The sequence below is a fragment of the Cyprinodon variegatus genome, unplaced genomic scaffold, assembly GCF_000732505.1.
Source record: "Cyprinodon variegatus isolate N-32 unplaced genomic scaffold, C_variegatus-1.0 Scaffold464, whole genome shotgun sequence".
Lineage (NCBI taxonomy): Eukaryota > Metazoa > Chordata > Actinopteri > Cyprinodontiformes > Cyprinodontidae > Cyprinodon > Cyprinodon variegatus.
Genome location: NW_015150917.1, coordinates 370,677 through 386,737, shown reverse-complemented (window position 1 = coordinate 386,737; position 16,061 = coordinate 370,677). Strand labels below are relative to the sequence as shown.

At 38.9% G+C, this 16,061-nt stretch overlaps 1 protein-coding gene across 2 annotated transcripts in view; it reads right to left on the bottom strand.

Annotated features, from left to right (window-relative positions):
• The window catches only part of LOC107094116 (RNA-binding motif, single-stranded-interacting protein 3-like), a 164,742-nt gene extending 149,195 nt beyond the window's left edge, over positions 1–15,547 (bottom strand). For both annotated transcript variants that reach the window (XM_015389536.1, XM_015389537.1), the window contains exon 1: positions 14,346–15,547. In XM_015389536.1, the coding sequence (XP_015245022.1) occupies positions 14,346–14,420 (75 nt within the window). In that variant the 5' untranslated portion in view covers positions 14,421–15,547. The remainder of the gene's footprint in view (positions 1–14,345) is intronic.
• Between the last annotated feature and the right edge of the window lie 514 nt (positions 15,548–16,061).

Sequence of the window (16,061 nt, the reverse complement as noted above, 5' to 3'; positions counted from 1 at the left end):
TACACCTATTTTCAACAAAATTGACAACTTATCTTTTTTGGAGCTGTTTTAAAAGAACAGAATTTGATTACACCAAGCTTATTTTATGATTTTAGAAAGGTTATTATCAGCTAGTTTATTGATAAGGTTGGTGATCTCTATATATTTCAACTGTATTCTGACCTCTAAATGAAAATTTCTGTCTTGTACCCCAACACTGTGACAGCTGCAGTCAGGAACAGTTTTTCTATACTTATTACATTTTGTATCTCATCAGATTTTACCCTAAGCATTCTCTCTCAGTGGATGCGCTGCTGCAGTGCCTAAGGGCAGAATACTGAGAAATTTGTTGCAGTTAGTTTTTCTGACTAATTGTAATTAGCCAAGTTACTCAGCATATCAATTAAGAAATAAAAAAAATTTCCCGCCTAAACTGGAACATTGTTAAGCAATGTTTGATATATTTCCCAGTTTCACATTCAAACTCCAGAGGTAAATAGATTAAACCGTAAGCAGCCATGCAGCATGTGCTCCTGCTTCATTATCATCTACTACAAATTTTCAAATTTTTTTCACAGAGCTGGTCTTTCGAGGTGCTTCTTAGTATGTTAACTCAACATCAAAAGTTTTTTTTTTTTTATTAATTAATTAACTTAAAAATGATTAATCACAAAATCTCTTTTGTGTACCATCAAAGCACTCCGAGTTCCACCATTTTGGCTCGTATTACATTTTAACAATCATATCTGCTTGTAAATAAAGCTTTCAATATAACTGCCAACACATGTGTGAGCAAAATGGATCTACAACATATTGTCTGACAGTTAGATTACTCGGGCTGATATGAGGAAGTGTTGGTGACTGTTGAAGCCCTCTGTAATTTCCATGGAATAACTGTTTGAGGTCAAGGGCTTTGACAGGAGCTTTTAGGAGGAAGAGAATCCATTAGACAAGGGTCGCTACAAAGTGGCCAACTATTAAAAATGCAGAGGCCCCATTATTCCCTGACCAAGCCTACAACACCAATCTCTCACAGCATCACTCTTTGATTTCCCATTGGAACATTATCTGCCTTTTTTCCTCTTTAAATTCTTTTTTGCCATCGCCATCTGTTCTCTTTTTGATTTGTCTCACTCTATTTCCCTTTCATTTTGGATATTTTCCTCCCTGCTGTATTCTCTCTCTTGCCACATATCTCGTATTCCCAAACCTGCAAAGGATGAGATCCTATTACTGCTCTGTGCATGTGCTGACCTGCCGAAGCTTTTCCAACACTGTTCTGCACAGTGGGGCAACGGTCAGCCTCCACTACCGAACACTGGTACCAGAATAGAACAACCCACAGAGAGTAATAAATTGACATATATGGGTGGTTAGGAGAGTCCCTTTTATGCAGTAAAAACTACAGGCAGCATGAACAGATGGCAGGGGAGAGGGAGAGGGAGCCCAGAACACAGTGGGAGAAAGGCAGAAAAAGGGGCATAGAATAAGCAGGGTGAGTGTTTGGTTGGGTATTAAAAGCAGGCAACATAAGGCCACCCTCTCGCGCCTAAACTGGCTCACAATGCTATTGAGATCAAGGCTGAAATCCAAACAGAGCGGATGGCTCCTTAAACAAAGTGCACATGCTAATATTGTCAGCTGTAAAACTCCAACCGATGCAGGCGGGCAGATGTGTGAGGAGAAACAGGGCATGAGCAGAATGCAGGCACGGCCATAAACCCTTTATCCCCTGTTCGCCTGTTTACTTTGCACGCTAAATACACACGGATCCTTGTCAGTGTGTGTGCAAGATGTGCACTGCATAATTTATGGTCACACTTTCAGCTGAGGCGTAATTCTTGATGTTGGAGAAGGTGTGTGTGTGTGTGGGGGGGGGGGCAGCTTTAGAGCGAGTCAAGGAATGAAGGAGAAAGTTAATATGAAACGGACGATGAAACGATGAGTTAATCAATTTCTTTGTGCCGACCTTGTGTTTACAGATTTGTACTTCCATTTCATGAGTGCCCCTATGACCCCCCTGCCTTTATGTTTGCTCATCACAGCCAGGCCAACCACTGACCACATTTATCTAGTGCATAATGGAGAGTAATTGAATGTGAAAAGCTCATTTTTGAAGAGAGGCAATATTCTACTTGGATGTCCAGGCGTGTCCGCATGTGTCATTACTTTGATATCAGCTGAATGCTGTTTCTCATTACCTTAATTAAAGCTCCTCGTGTGCCGCTGAGCATATTAGCACACTGATCTGTGGCAAACTAATGATCGGCTGGTTGAAAATTTTACACCACCCCCTCCTTTAGACACTGTAATCTCAGTCGTCATGATATTCATCAAAGATTCACATCTCCATCCAATCATCAGGGGGGGATAAAAAGATTTTAAGCTTGTGAGAAGCTCAGTTACATTCAGACGTGCTTCATGTGTGCTTGTTCTGATAAGGATTTGCAGAGATACACAGAAACAAGTTCAAAAATTCATCTTGAAGATCACAGAAATAAAGGATTAAATGAGGATTAGAAGATGTTGAATATTATTTTCATTATTAGGGCAATGAAAGCCAACTCAAAAATATGATTTTATGGCTTTAATAGTTAGTTATAAATATTGGTTGAGTGAGAGATTACTATGTGGTTTATAGTGATTACTTAAGAGAATTAGACCAGGGCTCTTGACCATTTTTTTAAATTTGTAAAATCTATATGATGTTACTCTGTTCTCATTGCATGATTCGATAATGTATTTTAAGCTCTGGCTGTTCAGATACCACAGGTAGCTGTTTGAACTTCATCTGATTGTTCTCCAGAGTCTCTGATGTTTACATTTGGCTGGGCGTTGTTTAAGGTGAGCTGATTCACTTACACTGAGTGCAAATGCCCATCCTTCTTACTGCCCTGAAGGTAAAAATATTAAATATTTACCAAACTCCCAAGCACTAGAGAACTTTGCACTTTCATAATTCAACAACATCAATGTTTTGCATGGGCTCAGATGGGGAGCTAGCTAATTTGATTATAAAAGTGCTAAGGCAATACATATTTATTTTAGTAACTGCAAATTTCTTAAGATATTCAATTAGAAATTGTTACCAGAAATGTTGGGTTCAGATAAAGCCTGTGCACTTTAATGAAATATATAACTTATTGACCTCTTAACAAACTGCCATAACTATGTTTTCCTTTTTACAGATATTGTATATCACATAATGACATTTTTTTTTGCATCATTTATGACTTATTATTGAATTGCTTGAACCTTTATATATTAGATTAAGATCAGCATTTCTTTTTTTGAGGAAAACCAAGCCAAGATGGTTAGTACTAGCTAAATGTTACAAGTTAAATGCTTAGAAGGTTAAATTACCCAGATTGGGTTTGAACTTTTTCCAAGCCTGATAAAAGTTTCAAAGGTAATCTCCATTTGTTATTCAAATAAATAAAGAGCAAACAATGGATAAATAAAATGGATAATAAAAAAATAATACAGAATTACAATGACTTGGTGTTTAAATAAAAGAAAAAACTAAATTTAAGTTAGCAAAGAACAGCAGATATTGTCTGCTGCTGGTTAGATAACTGTATACACTGTTTATGAGCAGTAAATGGCCAACAATAAGAACCAACTGTATGAACTCTTGAATGTCATTATATATTATTATAACATTAAGAAGTGTGTGCTTTCAATAGTTATAATTTGTTTAAAAAAATTACATATGGGATTTATCCAAATACTTATATTCCTCAGAGACACGTGGTCGGTGTTAGCAAGCTGCTTCTATTGGGATGAAACCTATTTTTGGAAATATAGTTTGAATTTAAAATTGTCTGGATGATGTAATACGCACATTCAATATGGCTTTAAATGTAGTTTAAATTAGGTATCCAGCAGACTAAAGCTGCAGAAGAGGGAATTCAGTTTGCAATATGAGAGAGTAATACATAATACTGGTGCAGCAAAGGACATTTGGCTTTCCCAAGCCAGAAGTCATATTAATACTGAATTTCACTTTTTGACTTCATAAAAAGCCAACATTTTATTGTTACTGCTTTTAAGCTTGCTGTGCTAATGCATTCCGGCAGAACCACAGGACAACACTAACAAAGATCACAGCAACAATAACAAGCCACATGGTTTTCTTATGGGAACATATTGACTCCAATATGCTTATAATTTTTTACTGGTAAGATGTTTTCACTCAGTAATTGCTTATGATTGGTGAGGAAGAGAGTGTGCATCAGAAATAACCCAACTGAAAGCAGCTCATCCGGCAATTAGGAAATCCCAAGAATCTCTTGTAACCCCGGAATAGATTTACTTAAATCATAAAGGAGTATGCAAGCATCAGCCCTCCACTGATCCCCTCCTACTCTCTTATAGTTATGATTAAGGAGCATTGAGCTCATGCAAGAGAACATGCCGTCCCTCCCCACTCCCTGCTAATGTACACTGAGTCAACCTATAGCCCATTTTGGAGGCATGAGCAAACATGTGTTAGAGAGCAACTCTTTTACACAGCCTCTGTCATCTGACTGGCTTATCATTGTTGTTTTAAGTTAGTCGTTTCATAACTACATTCATCAGAAGGTTGTGTCATGTATGCCTGTGTAAGAAAGCAAGTATTTCTGAAGATTGACATTAAATAAGAGAGGAAAAGGTTCACTCCCCTTCTCGCATAAAGAGTTAAGTTGATTCTGACCCCGCTGACCTACATTTTTTTATTGGGAATTTAATATGAATGATCCTCATAAGCTAGAATGTAACAGAGCGGAAGTGAGGAGAAAATAATGCAAACAGAGACAAAATTGTTGGTACTTCCCATTTATTGAAAGAAAAAAAAAACAATAGCCACATAAAGGATTAGAGTATGACAAAAGTAATAACACATGCAAATTCGATTAAAATGAACAAATAAAGTTCAGATATTGGTTTATAACCATACATTCAATGTAAATATATAAAAAATAGACTTATGAAATAGACATGGACAAAAGAATTGTACCTCTTGAATAGACAAAAACATTATGCAACCAAAGGGACATGTTAAATCAAGGTTTGTGCATTGGTTAGCATCACATTGGTCTACAATATTGTAATCAGACAGTGGACCTACATTATATATAGAGTTATGGTTAGTCACTGTGGTGTTTGGTGACATGGTGTGTACCACACTCAACATGGACCAGAGAAAGCGAAGGAAAGTGCCTCAAGAGATTGGAAAGAAAACTCTAGAGAGTCATCTTTGTAATGGCTATCAGGTAATCTCTAGGCAGTTTGGTGTAGAATTGACACATTTGCACATATTATTCAGACATTTTAGATCAATGGGACTGTAGCCAGCATGCAATGTAATTACAATGGCAAAAGAGCCCCAAAAAACTTTCTAAAGAGATTAAAGCTCAACTAAATCTGAAGACTATCATGGGATTCTAGAGAGAAATGTGCTGTCCAGTGTCAGAAAGCTTGGTCTCAGTCGCAGGTCATGGGTGTTGTAAAAGGATAATTAACTGAAACACATAGCTAAAAACAGCCAAGAATGGCTAAGAGAAAACACTGGACTGTTCTGAAGTGATATTCTAAGAGCCTTGACCTAAATCCTATTGAGTATCTTTGGAAGTTGCTACGATATGCTGTTTGGAAAATACACCCTTTGAACCTGACACAACTGGATCAGTTTGCTCATGAGAAGTGGGATGAAATACCTGCTGAGAGGAGCAGAAGTCTTATAAGACAGTTAAAGAAATCGTTTGATTGCAGTGATTGCTTCAAAAGGTTGTGCAAAAAAATATTAAGTTAAGTATAACATATTTTTGTCCATGTCCCGTTTCATGAGTTAATTTTTTAATTACTCTATTAAAGCATGATGAAAAGCAATGTCTGACTTTCATTTGTTTATTTTCATAGAATTTGTATTTATCATTTGTTTTGTCACATTGAAGTTATCTCTGTGACGACTGTGGGTTTTTCTTTTTAAATAAATGAGGGGTAATAATTTTGTCCACACGTGTACATGTTTTTAATTTTTTGCATTTGTATTCGGTTTGCTGCACTCTGACACCAAAGGAAAGGAGAGTCTATTAAAAAGGCTATATTACAGGCATCATCAAAATTAATTTATAGTGATCCAAAACCCATTATCTTTCCAAATCTTAGAAGATCAACAAACATGTTAAAGAAGACACTCTAATCTGATGATCAAATCTGAAGCCTGAGGGCAGCATGTAAAATCCTATAAGTGACAGAAAACTAACAATACATATTAATCTAAAAACAGTATCGCCAAAGTACACCATGGTCTCATTAGCATCATAATGTACACCAGCAGAGATTTCTCATTGAAATATATGGAGGCAAAACCTCCCCAGTAAATTAAGTAAAATTATTGGTAAAATATGCATTGTCAAACTTCTTGAATGTAGTCAAACTGCATTAAATATGCATAAAAATGAGTCTGATTTCATGAGTATTTTGCGCATTAATCAGTTGTTTAGTCTACTCTCGAACACAATGACCCCTCTGCTGTGGATCAATAGGACTGCCTGTCAGCCTCTATGAGAAATCCCCGTTGAGGTCTATTGAGGTAAGAAGCGAGAAAGTAGAGCCCGGATTGGACAGCATGCCAAAAACCATGCCAAAATTGGCGTGTTATCGAATCAGGGGAGTTGCAGCCAGGAATCCTGAGGTTCTGAGTTTAAGCCCCATTCCCATGGACTGCCACTATAGGTCCCTAAGCAAATACTCTTAACTCCACACTGCTCCCTGGGCTTTGCACAATGGCAGCCCACAGCTCCACAAGGGGATGGGTTAAATGCAGAGAGTTCCTTTCATTGCTGGGGGAAAAAACAAAACGTCCCTTCCAGTGAGGCTAACCCTTCTATGAAGCAGGGGCGGGTCATGAAGCTGGCTGCTCATTGCTGATTGGCAAACATACTTAAGGACTTTTGACTGACAGTGGCCAAACAATGAGGAGGTTTTCCTCATGAGTTAAGAGGGTAAAGTGAAGTCAGAGAAGTCATCTCGTGGGGAACTCTTGCTGTGGTTTCTGGAGTTTATTATTTCAGAGCTCTTCATGACAGCTATTTTCACCTGTTGTAGTAATGTGTTTCATGTGTATCATGTTAATACAATACGTGACATTTGGATTTAATTAACACCATGCAGCCTTCCCTGTTTCAGAGAGCAGCAGCCGCCATTAATGTTGCCGTACTTTTCTTGAGAAGCAGGAAATCTGTTTAAAGTTAATGGAAAAATCATAAATATATAACAGTCCTGTTAAAAAAAACCTGGAGGGTCTTCAACAACCTTGAAGTTGAGGTTAACTTTCCTAAATGAGCAAAAGGCTACACATTTAGCCAGAGCTACTTTAGAACAAATCACAACTATGTATTAAAGGGGTTCAGTTAAAGCAGGGGTGCTGAAGTTCAGTCCTCGAGAGCTACTATCCTGCAACTTTCTGATGCAACCATTTTTATCACACCTGAATCAAATGAGTGTCTCGTTACCACACCTCTGCTGAGCTAAATGAGGGGATTGAGATTTAAGATTCAGGTGTGCTAGATAAGAGATGCATCTAAAAGTTACAGGATAGTAGCTCTTTTTTGAAAGCACCCCTGAGTTGAAGCCTTAACCAAAATCCATTTTAGAATCTGGGAGAATTGAATGTGATTGTCAAGTACTCTACTTTCAATCAAACTGGATTTTTAACTATTTGGCAAAGAATGGATAACTATAGCACCTATTTGTGAAAACAGTTGAAAGCAAGGCAGCTTATATACAGTGGAGAGTGAGGAGGAAAAGCAGGTGAGAGCAATCAGGCGGAAATGAGCAACAGCTGAGAATGATGAGGACAGAGAGCAGAGGGATAGGGGGAATAATTAACAGAGGCAGAGAAAAAAGGGCATGGGAGGGTATCCAACATAAATCTAAGGTATACAGAAACGCGAGGATTAACTAAGCATAGACAAAACAAAGAAATGAACAACACTAGCCATACTAAGATAAAATATTAAACAAGGTGTATTTGTGAATTCTCAGTCATTGGAGCATGGCAACCCGAAAACCGGCTTAAATTGGAAGGAAACTGGATTTTCACTCATTTTCTTTTAAGATGTTTTGACACCTATCCAGGAGTAAACATAAAAAAAAAAAAAAAAAAAAAAAAAAAAAAAAAAAAAAAAAACAAGACATGAATTAAGCTCAAAACTCAATTGCTACAGGATAATCAAAACTCAAATTATATACATATATAGCCTATGTCTTTTTTTTTACACTGCATATTTTTTGTTTTATTTTATGCATCATAAATTGTTCATAATATGATAAAAAAAAATATGACAGAAGGGTTTAACATGGCATAGCAGGTCAAATGTGAGCAAAACACATCAGCAAAACAAAATAAATAGCTGAACAGAGGTTGCACAATAAATGCAGCTTTTTTCTCTGGATCCATGCCTGCGCACAAAGAAAATCTACTTTACACCTACACATACAGTTTTAACGTCAGACGAAAACAGCCACATTGAACTACAAGGCTATTGCCAAGAACCATGCAGATGTATATCTGAGTTATTCTTAGTGTAAAACACACACACACACACACACACACACACACACACACACACACACACACACACACACACACACACAGGACTGATCTTTTGGAACCAACAGAGCTTTAATGGCAGCAAGCTGCTTTGTAACAGGGTCATGCAAGGGGGAGTCACTGCTCAGGCCCACACTCATATTACCTGCATGATACGCTCCTGTGCTTCATCTACACAAAAGTGACTAAATACATTCAGTCTCACAGATGAATTGTCAGGCACAGTGGCTTTTCATGTACAGTCACGGCCTCAAACAGTATATACAGAAGCAGCTTTTTTTTCATCTGTAAATGCATTTTAGAAACCGACACACACACACACACACACCTAACAGTGTAACCATAGCTGTGAGTGTACACTCTGTGGAGGTAGGATCCAATTTGATTTGACCTTGACAGCAGAGAGAAAAGCAGAGTGGGCTGGTGGGATGAGGGGTGGATTGAGGGATGGGTGGAGTGTAAGAAATGAAGCGATGGCTTGGGCCAGATGCCTGTTGCAGATACTTAAGAAAAATTACATGACCTTGAACTGATGTAGATAAATCATGGAAACAAGAGAGCCATGCGGGATTGAGACATCTGTACAAATAACACTGGGTGACAGGCACGCATGAAATACCGGAGGTAATCCCTCCTACATGTATTCATGGAGTAATGACTTAGGAAAAAAAAACACAAATATGAGAATACATCTCTGTCTGTATTGAAATTAAAGCAAAATACTGAATAAATATGTATTGTAGAAGAATAAACAAGAGACAAAAATACATTATATTAGGCAGTGGGCTATTTTGCCTTAATGCAACTTTGTGCTTATGCAGTTTTTTAGTGCTGATGTGTATCGGGGGGTTTATAAAAATCTTAGGGTACTGTAGCACAGCAAGACAAAACGCATTAGTTGATCATTTCTATTTGCCAAAGGCTACAGTAATGACATAGAGTGGAACCATTGTTGAGATTTTTGTAGAGACATTAGCCACATTTATACTACCCTTTTGAAACCGTGCCGAGAACGGTCCGAGCATGGTAACCGAGATAACTGTTGAGTGTAAATGGAACGCAACTGAACTGGACCGTGCCAGACCCGAATGAACTGCGTTAAGCCCTACTTTTGAACTAGTACTAGATTCAGTTGTGGCTCTGTTCTCAGATAACAAAGAGCGCATGAGCAGACCGCATCATCTCCTATTTATAGTCAACTGACTCATTCAGTGGGTTTTCTGGCATGTCCAGCTTTGCAATTCGCAGATCTTTTTACCTGTTCATAAAGCAAACTTCTTCTCATCTTATTGACAACAAATAGCAGCAAAAGAGTGTGGTGAGACCTGGGAAAATGCAGAGATCGAGGCTCTCATTGAAATTTGGAGGGAGGACTCTATCTGTATAGGACCCTGTAGTTCGTGAATGTTTTGGGCGCCGCCATTTTTGTTTTGCGTAATTCCCGCATTGAGAGCTGTAGTATGGTGGACTGATGTGTAAATGATCATAAAGAACAAAGCTCGGCACAGTTAACTGATCCAAGCTAGGTCTGAACTCGGCAAAGATCGGTTTCAGAGGGGTAGTGTAAATGGGGCAAGGGTTAAATATATAGTCTCTACATGATGAATTCATTAGCAAAGTGAAAAAAAAAAACATAAAATCATAATTGTAAAAAAAAAAAAAAAAAAGATTTAATATTTATATACAGAATAAAAAGAAATGAAGGAGTTCTCCATAAAGTAAAGAACATCATGGTTAGACCTGAGTATCCTCCCTCTTAGACTCTTCAATAACAGTCTGTTCAGTCCGAGGCTTCTTCAGGCTTGCTTAAAGACAGACCACTAGAGGAGATCCCTCTTAACTACAGCAATCAAAATTTACAACTTGTTGAAGAAACCCACCATGAAGGTTACAATAACATTTCCTTTTGACATTAATAAACTATTATTTTAATTAAATTGAATCAACATACAGCACTTTTACAAGCCAAAAACAATGCAAGCTGCCTAAACTTAACCAACAGAACAAATCTTTTATTTACAGCAATTATTCTTTCCAAAGAGAAAACACTTTTTTATGTGATGTTCATAATTTCTACTGATTTTCTTTCACTTGAAGAGAAATATAGCAGCAGCAGTTTCTGCTGTCAAGAAGAAGTCTATATGTTTACTCTTCCAGTTTAGCACACAAAAAGGCACGCCTGTCATTAGAGATGTTGTTTTTGACAACCAAATCCCAGATGTGCATTAAGAAATTACTCCCAGCTTCTGTTTGTTCTTTTGGATCACATTCTCAAAACATCAGCCATTTATTAAATGTGAACGCAGACGGAGATCTTCGGATGAGTGGAAGATGTTGACGCTCTTTAAAATATTATATGCAAATGTGACTGCCAAAAGTAATTTATCTGATTTATTCGACTGTGGAAAAATATATTTCAGAGTACAGTATTTTTACCTCTTACTTTGTCTTTAACAATTTACCCATAGCAGTAATTGCATATAATCTAGTTTCATTATTCAGAGTAGGGTTTGCAATTTTGCCAAAAAAACATGCAGTATTTTTTAAACATAACTGCAATTTTATTTCGACATTCCTCTTTTCCGGGCCTTGGATGCTTTGTTGTTCAGAATAGATTGTCGCAGGACTTTTTTGTTGCGTGGAGAAGTGTTTACTTCTATTCCACATTCATTGATTTGTGTGCAACCTGCAACTCTCTTACCTTCTATGCGTATTAGTGCCACGTATTACTGTATAAAGGCCTGGAGTGAGAAATTTACTACTTTTTTTACCATTTTAAAAGCTTTTTTTAAAATGCTATTAAATCACAAATGCAATTAATTTTTTAAACTTAAATCGGATGTAATTATTGGTGCATTTGACTTTGAAAGTTTTTGTCATCATAGTTTTTAGTCTTTACCTGACATTATCAGCAATGTGTGACAATGAGGCATGGGATGTAGAAAGCTAATGAGCCACAGAAATGTCCTCCAACATGGAACCGTTTAAAATCATTTAAATGGGTCCACACTGGTTGATTTTTAAGTTGCCCTTTTCTAAAACAAGAGAGCCTTGAAAAAGCAACAAAAACCATGGAAATATGTGTCATATTTTGTCATGTTTGACATTAATGCTTTTTTTTCTACGATATACAATGCAAATATATGCATAATCATAAACATGGAATCAGGCTGACCCGCATACAAGTTCTTACTTTGACTGCACTAATCTCAACATTAAATTGCACTTTGATCCAAACTATTACTTTTTAAACAATTATTTTGGTTTGTTTCATGATGAAATCCCAGCCTCAAGACTTTTACTGCTTCTCTGTGGGTTTTTCTTCTAAACCTGCCCCCCAACTGCACGACCCAGATGCAATGTAGAGTATAGGTTACTCTAATCTGCTTCCCTGTGCTTATTATAATAGGCATTCCTACAGCATGGCACTGCCAACAACACATATAGCACCATTTACCCTTCCTTTTAGAAACCGTGCCAAGATCGGTCTGAGAACGGTAACCGAGATAACTGATGAGTGTAAATGACATGCAAAACTGAACCAGACCGCGCTAGACACAACCGAACCGCGCTACACTGGTACTAGTTCATCAATAGGGCTCGGAACGGTTCAGTTCAGGCTCAGTTCTCAAATAACAAAGAGCGCATGAGCAGGCCGCATCATCTCCTTACAGTGAGAATCCGTAATCATGAAATTTCAGACATTCATAAAAATACTAGCTTCCCTACCGTGCCACACGATTTCCAGTGTTGAATACCATAGATCAACACTAGGAGGCGAGGAACCATGCTAGTGTGGTGTAAACAGTCCTAAGGAACCAAGCTCAGCACGGTTAACTGATCCAAGCTCGGTCTTAACTTTGCACGGATCACTTTTCAGAGGGTAGTGTAAATGGGACTTATGCAATCATCTGTCCTTTAATAAATGCAGCAGAAATATTTGAGTGTGAACCTCCACTTAGTCCTTTTTAAACACATACAACTTCATATGTCAAATGTTAAAATAGTAATAATATGAGTGGTTGAACAGGTTGGGAATACATGCACTGAAATTCTTTTTAATAAAGATGGTGTGTTTTCTCTAATGGTGATGTGTGGTATCAGTTTGCTAACTGATATATGGATCAGAATGTAAAATTTGGTCTCATCTGTCCAGATCAACTATTTGCACATCATGTTTGCTGAATTCCCTGCATGACTTGATAAAACTCCAAGTTCCACTCTTTCATAAAGTGAGGTGGATAACTAAGAGTTGTCGTGCCAATAAATTCTACTACTGAAGATTTGAATCTCTGCAGCTACTGCAGTATAATAATGAACCTCTTGGATGAATCCCTGATTTCCTCTTTCCTGCTTTTCAATTGAGGTGAATTGCCATGTCTTGATTTACTGTTGTGATATAGTCTTTCTATTTTCTGATGAAGATTAGAGCAGTGCTGTGAAAAGTTAAAGGCATTGAAATTTTATTTTCTTTCCTGCAGAGAACTTCCCTCAACATCTAACAGTAGACAAAATTGCACACAGGTTATTTGTACTTACTAATTAGATGACATTGGAGGTGTAAGAGATTGATATGCTGAGGTTAGTGATGAATATGCTTGCAATGCTGCTTTGTCATTTGTCATATATATATATATATTATTTTCACTTTCAAAGTTGCTATTAAATCTCCACCTTAACTGTGACTCTATAATGTGGTTGGATCTTGGTTCAACATATTTTTATCAGCTGAGCAATCATTTCTCTTACCTGCTCTTCCCACATTGTGTCCACTCAATAGTGATCTCTATTCTCTCAGCATCCGACTCCCACACTGTCTTTCTCTTCTTCTTCTCTACCCCATCTCCCTTGCCCACTGACACATGCACATTTGCTAAATATTGCTGTGAAACTGCCAACTCCTCACATTTACTATCGCGCCTGAAAAAAACCCAGATGAATAACGGCAGACAAAGGGGAATGGCAGGTGATACGATGCAGGAGCAATTGATCAGGCCTTTCCAAATCCATTTACTGCTTCTTGGTGGTGGGAGCATCAAAGGGTGTCACTGTGTGCATTTGTGAAATGTATTTATCAAGACAGCCAATCTAAGTATAAGTAGAAGAACTGGAATAAATCTTTTAAAAAAGCAACAGAAAGTAAGCCCAGTATTCTGCATTGTAGGTAACTTGAGAGGTGTTTGATGTTCAATCATTTCTGCAACGTGCCATAATTGGACAATGGATGGGATAGATGAAGGGTGCTGATGGCAGAGGGAAAATAAGGGGTGGTGGTGAAAGAAAAGCACCAAGGGGGAAGTGTGGGCCCCCTACCCTGAACTTGAACTTCTAGCTAGTGGCTGCCGAGGGGGGGTTGGAGAGGAGAGAACAGGGTCAAGCACCACGAAGGGAAGAAAAGGAAAGACCCAGCTGAGTGACACTGGTGTCTCCCTGCTAGAAGACAGTTGGAGGATGGGGGAAGGTTTGGTTTTGCTGCACAAGCAGGTCCAGCAGTTAGTCTGACTCCTTCTACATAGTTTTATCACAAGACTTAAAGTGCAGTCTCAGATCTGTCTTTTCCTGCCTTTCAAGATGTGCTCTAGAAACAGCTTCATTTAGACTATTGTGGGGTCGCTGTCTTGAGGACCATGAACACTGATTAACATTGTTTATTTGGGTTTCATATTTTACAATAGCTCTAAAAGTAAAAGTATAAAGATTGACAGAATAAATGAGAAATTTGCACAGTTGAGTGTTTAAATAGGTCAAACTGGCCGGACAGTCCTACCTTCGTCTGGAGATAGTGGGGGTAGTAGTAGGTGTAGTGGGGGTACATTGGCTGCTGCTCCAAACGTTTTCCCATGTAGATAGAATCCAACTGAAGGTGCTGAAGGATGGAGATAGTAGCTCACAGGTTCGGTATGGTCACTTCCAACCACTGGCCTGGATCCTTTAGGGGGGGTGTTCGGAGAGTGGATTTTTTTTCTTGCTGTTAGCGTTTTAGATGCAAAGCATACGGGATGGACAGGAGGATGGACTGTGCATGGGATTTCAGTCTGACCGGATCTCGCAAGGAACTGTCTTTTGGGGGGTTTGGATTGCGTAAAGCCAGGGTAGCAGAAAAGGATAATTTAGGGAGACAGATGTGTGGGGTTAGAAAAGCAAAATTCAGAAGGATAGTGGTCAAAGAAAGAAAAAAAAGGGAAAACTAAAGCGTAGGACTAAAAGGGGGTAAAAGGAGCGGGAAGAGGGGGATGTGGAATTAATGGTTGCGCTCTGCTTGCCTCTTTTTGACACTATGTGATTTAGAAATTAGAATCACTCCTCTTCTCCGGTGCCCTGAACATGCCTTTCAATTTTTTCCTCCAATGTCTCTCTTTCTCTTGTTCTGTCTGTTGTTCTGTTTTATCCAGTCCTTTTCCCCTCTTAAATCAAAGGAGAAGTCTGATCCCAACGGGAGCCCAGCTGTATCCTGAAGAACACACGGCGTCCTTCTTGGTCTATCCTCAAGACACAGGAATCAGCGATGAACTTGCACATGGATGTTGAACCGGAGAGAGAGAACAGGAGGAGGAGAGGAGAGGGTGGTCTGGATCTGAAGCTGTGACTGTTTTTTTTTCCTCACTCCCTCCCTCTTTTGTTAAGCTCCAAGGATAGATAGGTAGATATCGCTGGAGTCTTGCACGGAGGATGAGCAAAGAGGGGGAAAAAAGCCTTGGTGAAAGGTTGATATCCAGACGCACTCTCACAAAAAAGGAAAATCCCCTCTGATTCACAAGGTGCCCCTCCAACTCTTTTCTCTCTTCTTCTCGGCGATCTTCTCTTTCTTCTCAGGCTCTTTCCCTGACGGTTTGCTTCCCACTGAGCCTGGCAGCCGTCACTGTGTCTGAGTGTGTGAGTAGTGCTGGTGGAGGCAGCGGCGGTGGTGCTGTATGTGTGTGACTGTGGATGTAACTGAGAGGGAGCGTGTTTGTGTGTCTGCTGGCGTCTGCTCCGCTCTGTGTGCGGAGGCATAGAGGGGCTCGGCTTCGCCACAGCTACGCTCCTCCCTCAATCTCTCTCTTCCTCTCCCGTTGTGTCTTTCTCTCTGTGTTCATCATGGAACTATAGGAAGGTGGGAGTGGTCGGTCCTGCCCTTCCTTCAAGTTTTTGTGAGTGTGTTTTCTCTCAAAAGAGGCTGAAAAAGACACACACGGACTGTCCAGCTGGGGAAGCAGATGTGGGAGAAAGAATGTAGAGTTGGCGATGAGCCGGTTGAGAAGGTAAAACATAGACATAGTAACTTAGAAACAGACAGAGACCCCCTACTGGCACTCAGTAGGCGCAGCAACACCTGGACATTTTTTTGAAGACGTTTTGTATACTTTAAAGGCTTTACTCAAATATGATCTCAGATATTTATAATCAGGTAAAATGCAAACAACATCACTTCATTCATATGCCTAATAAATGTCTACAGCAAGAAGAGGGTGCAGAGTTAAGTGGCTATGTGGCACAGTGACCC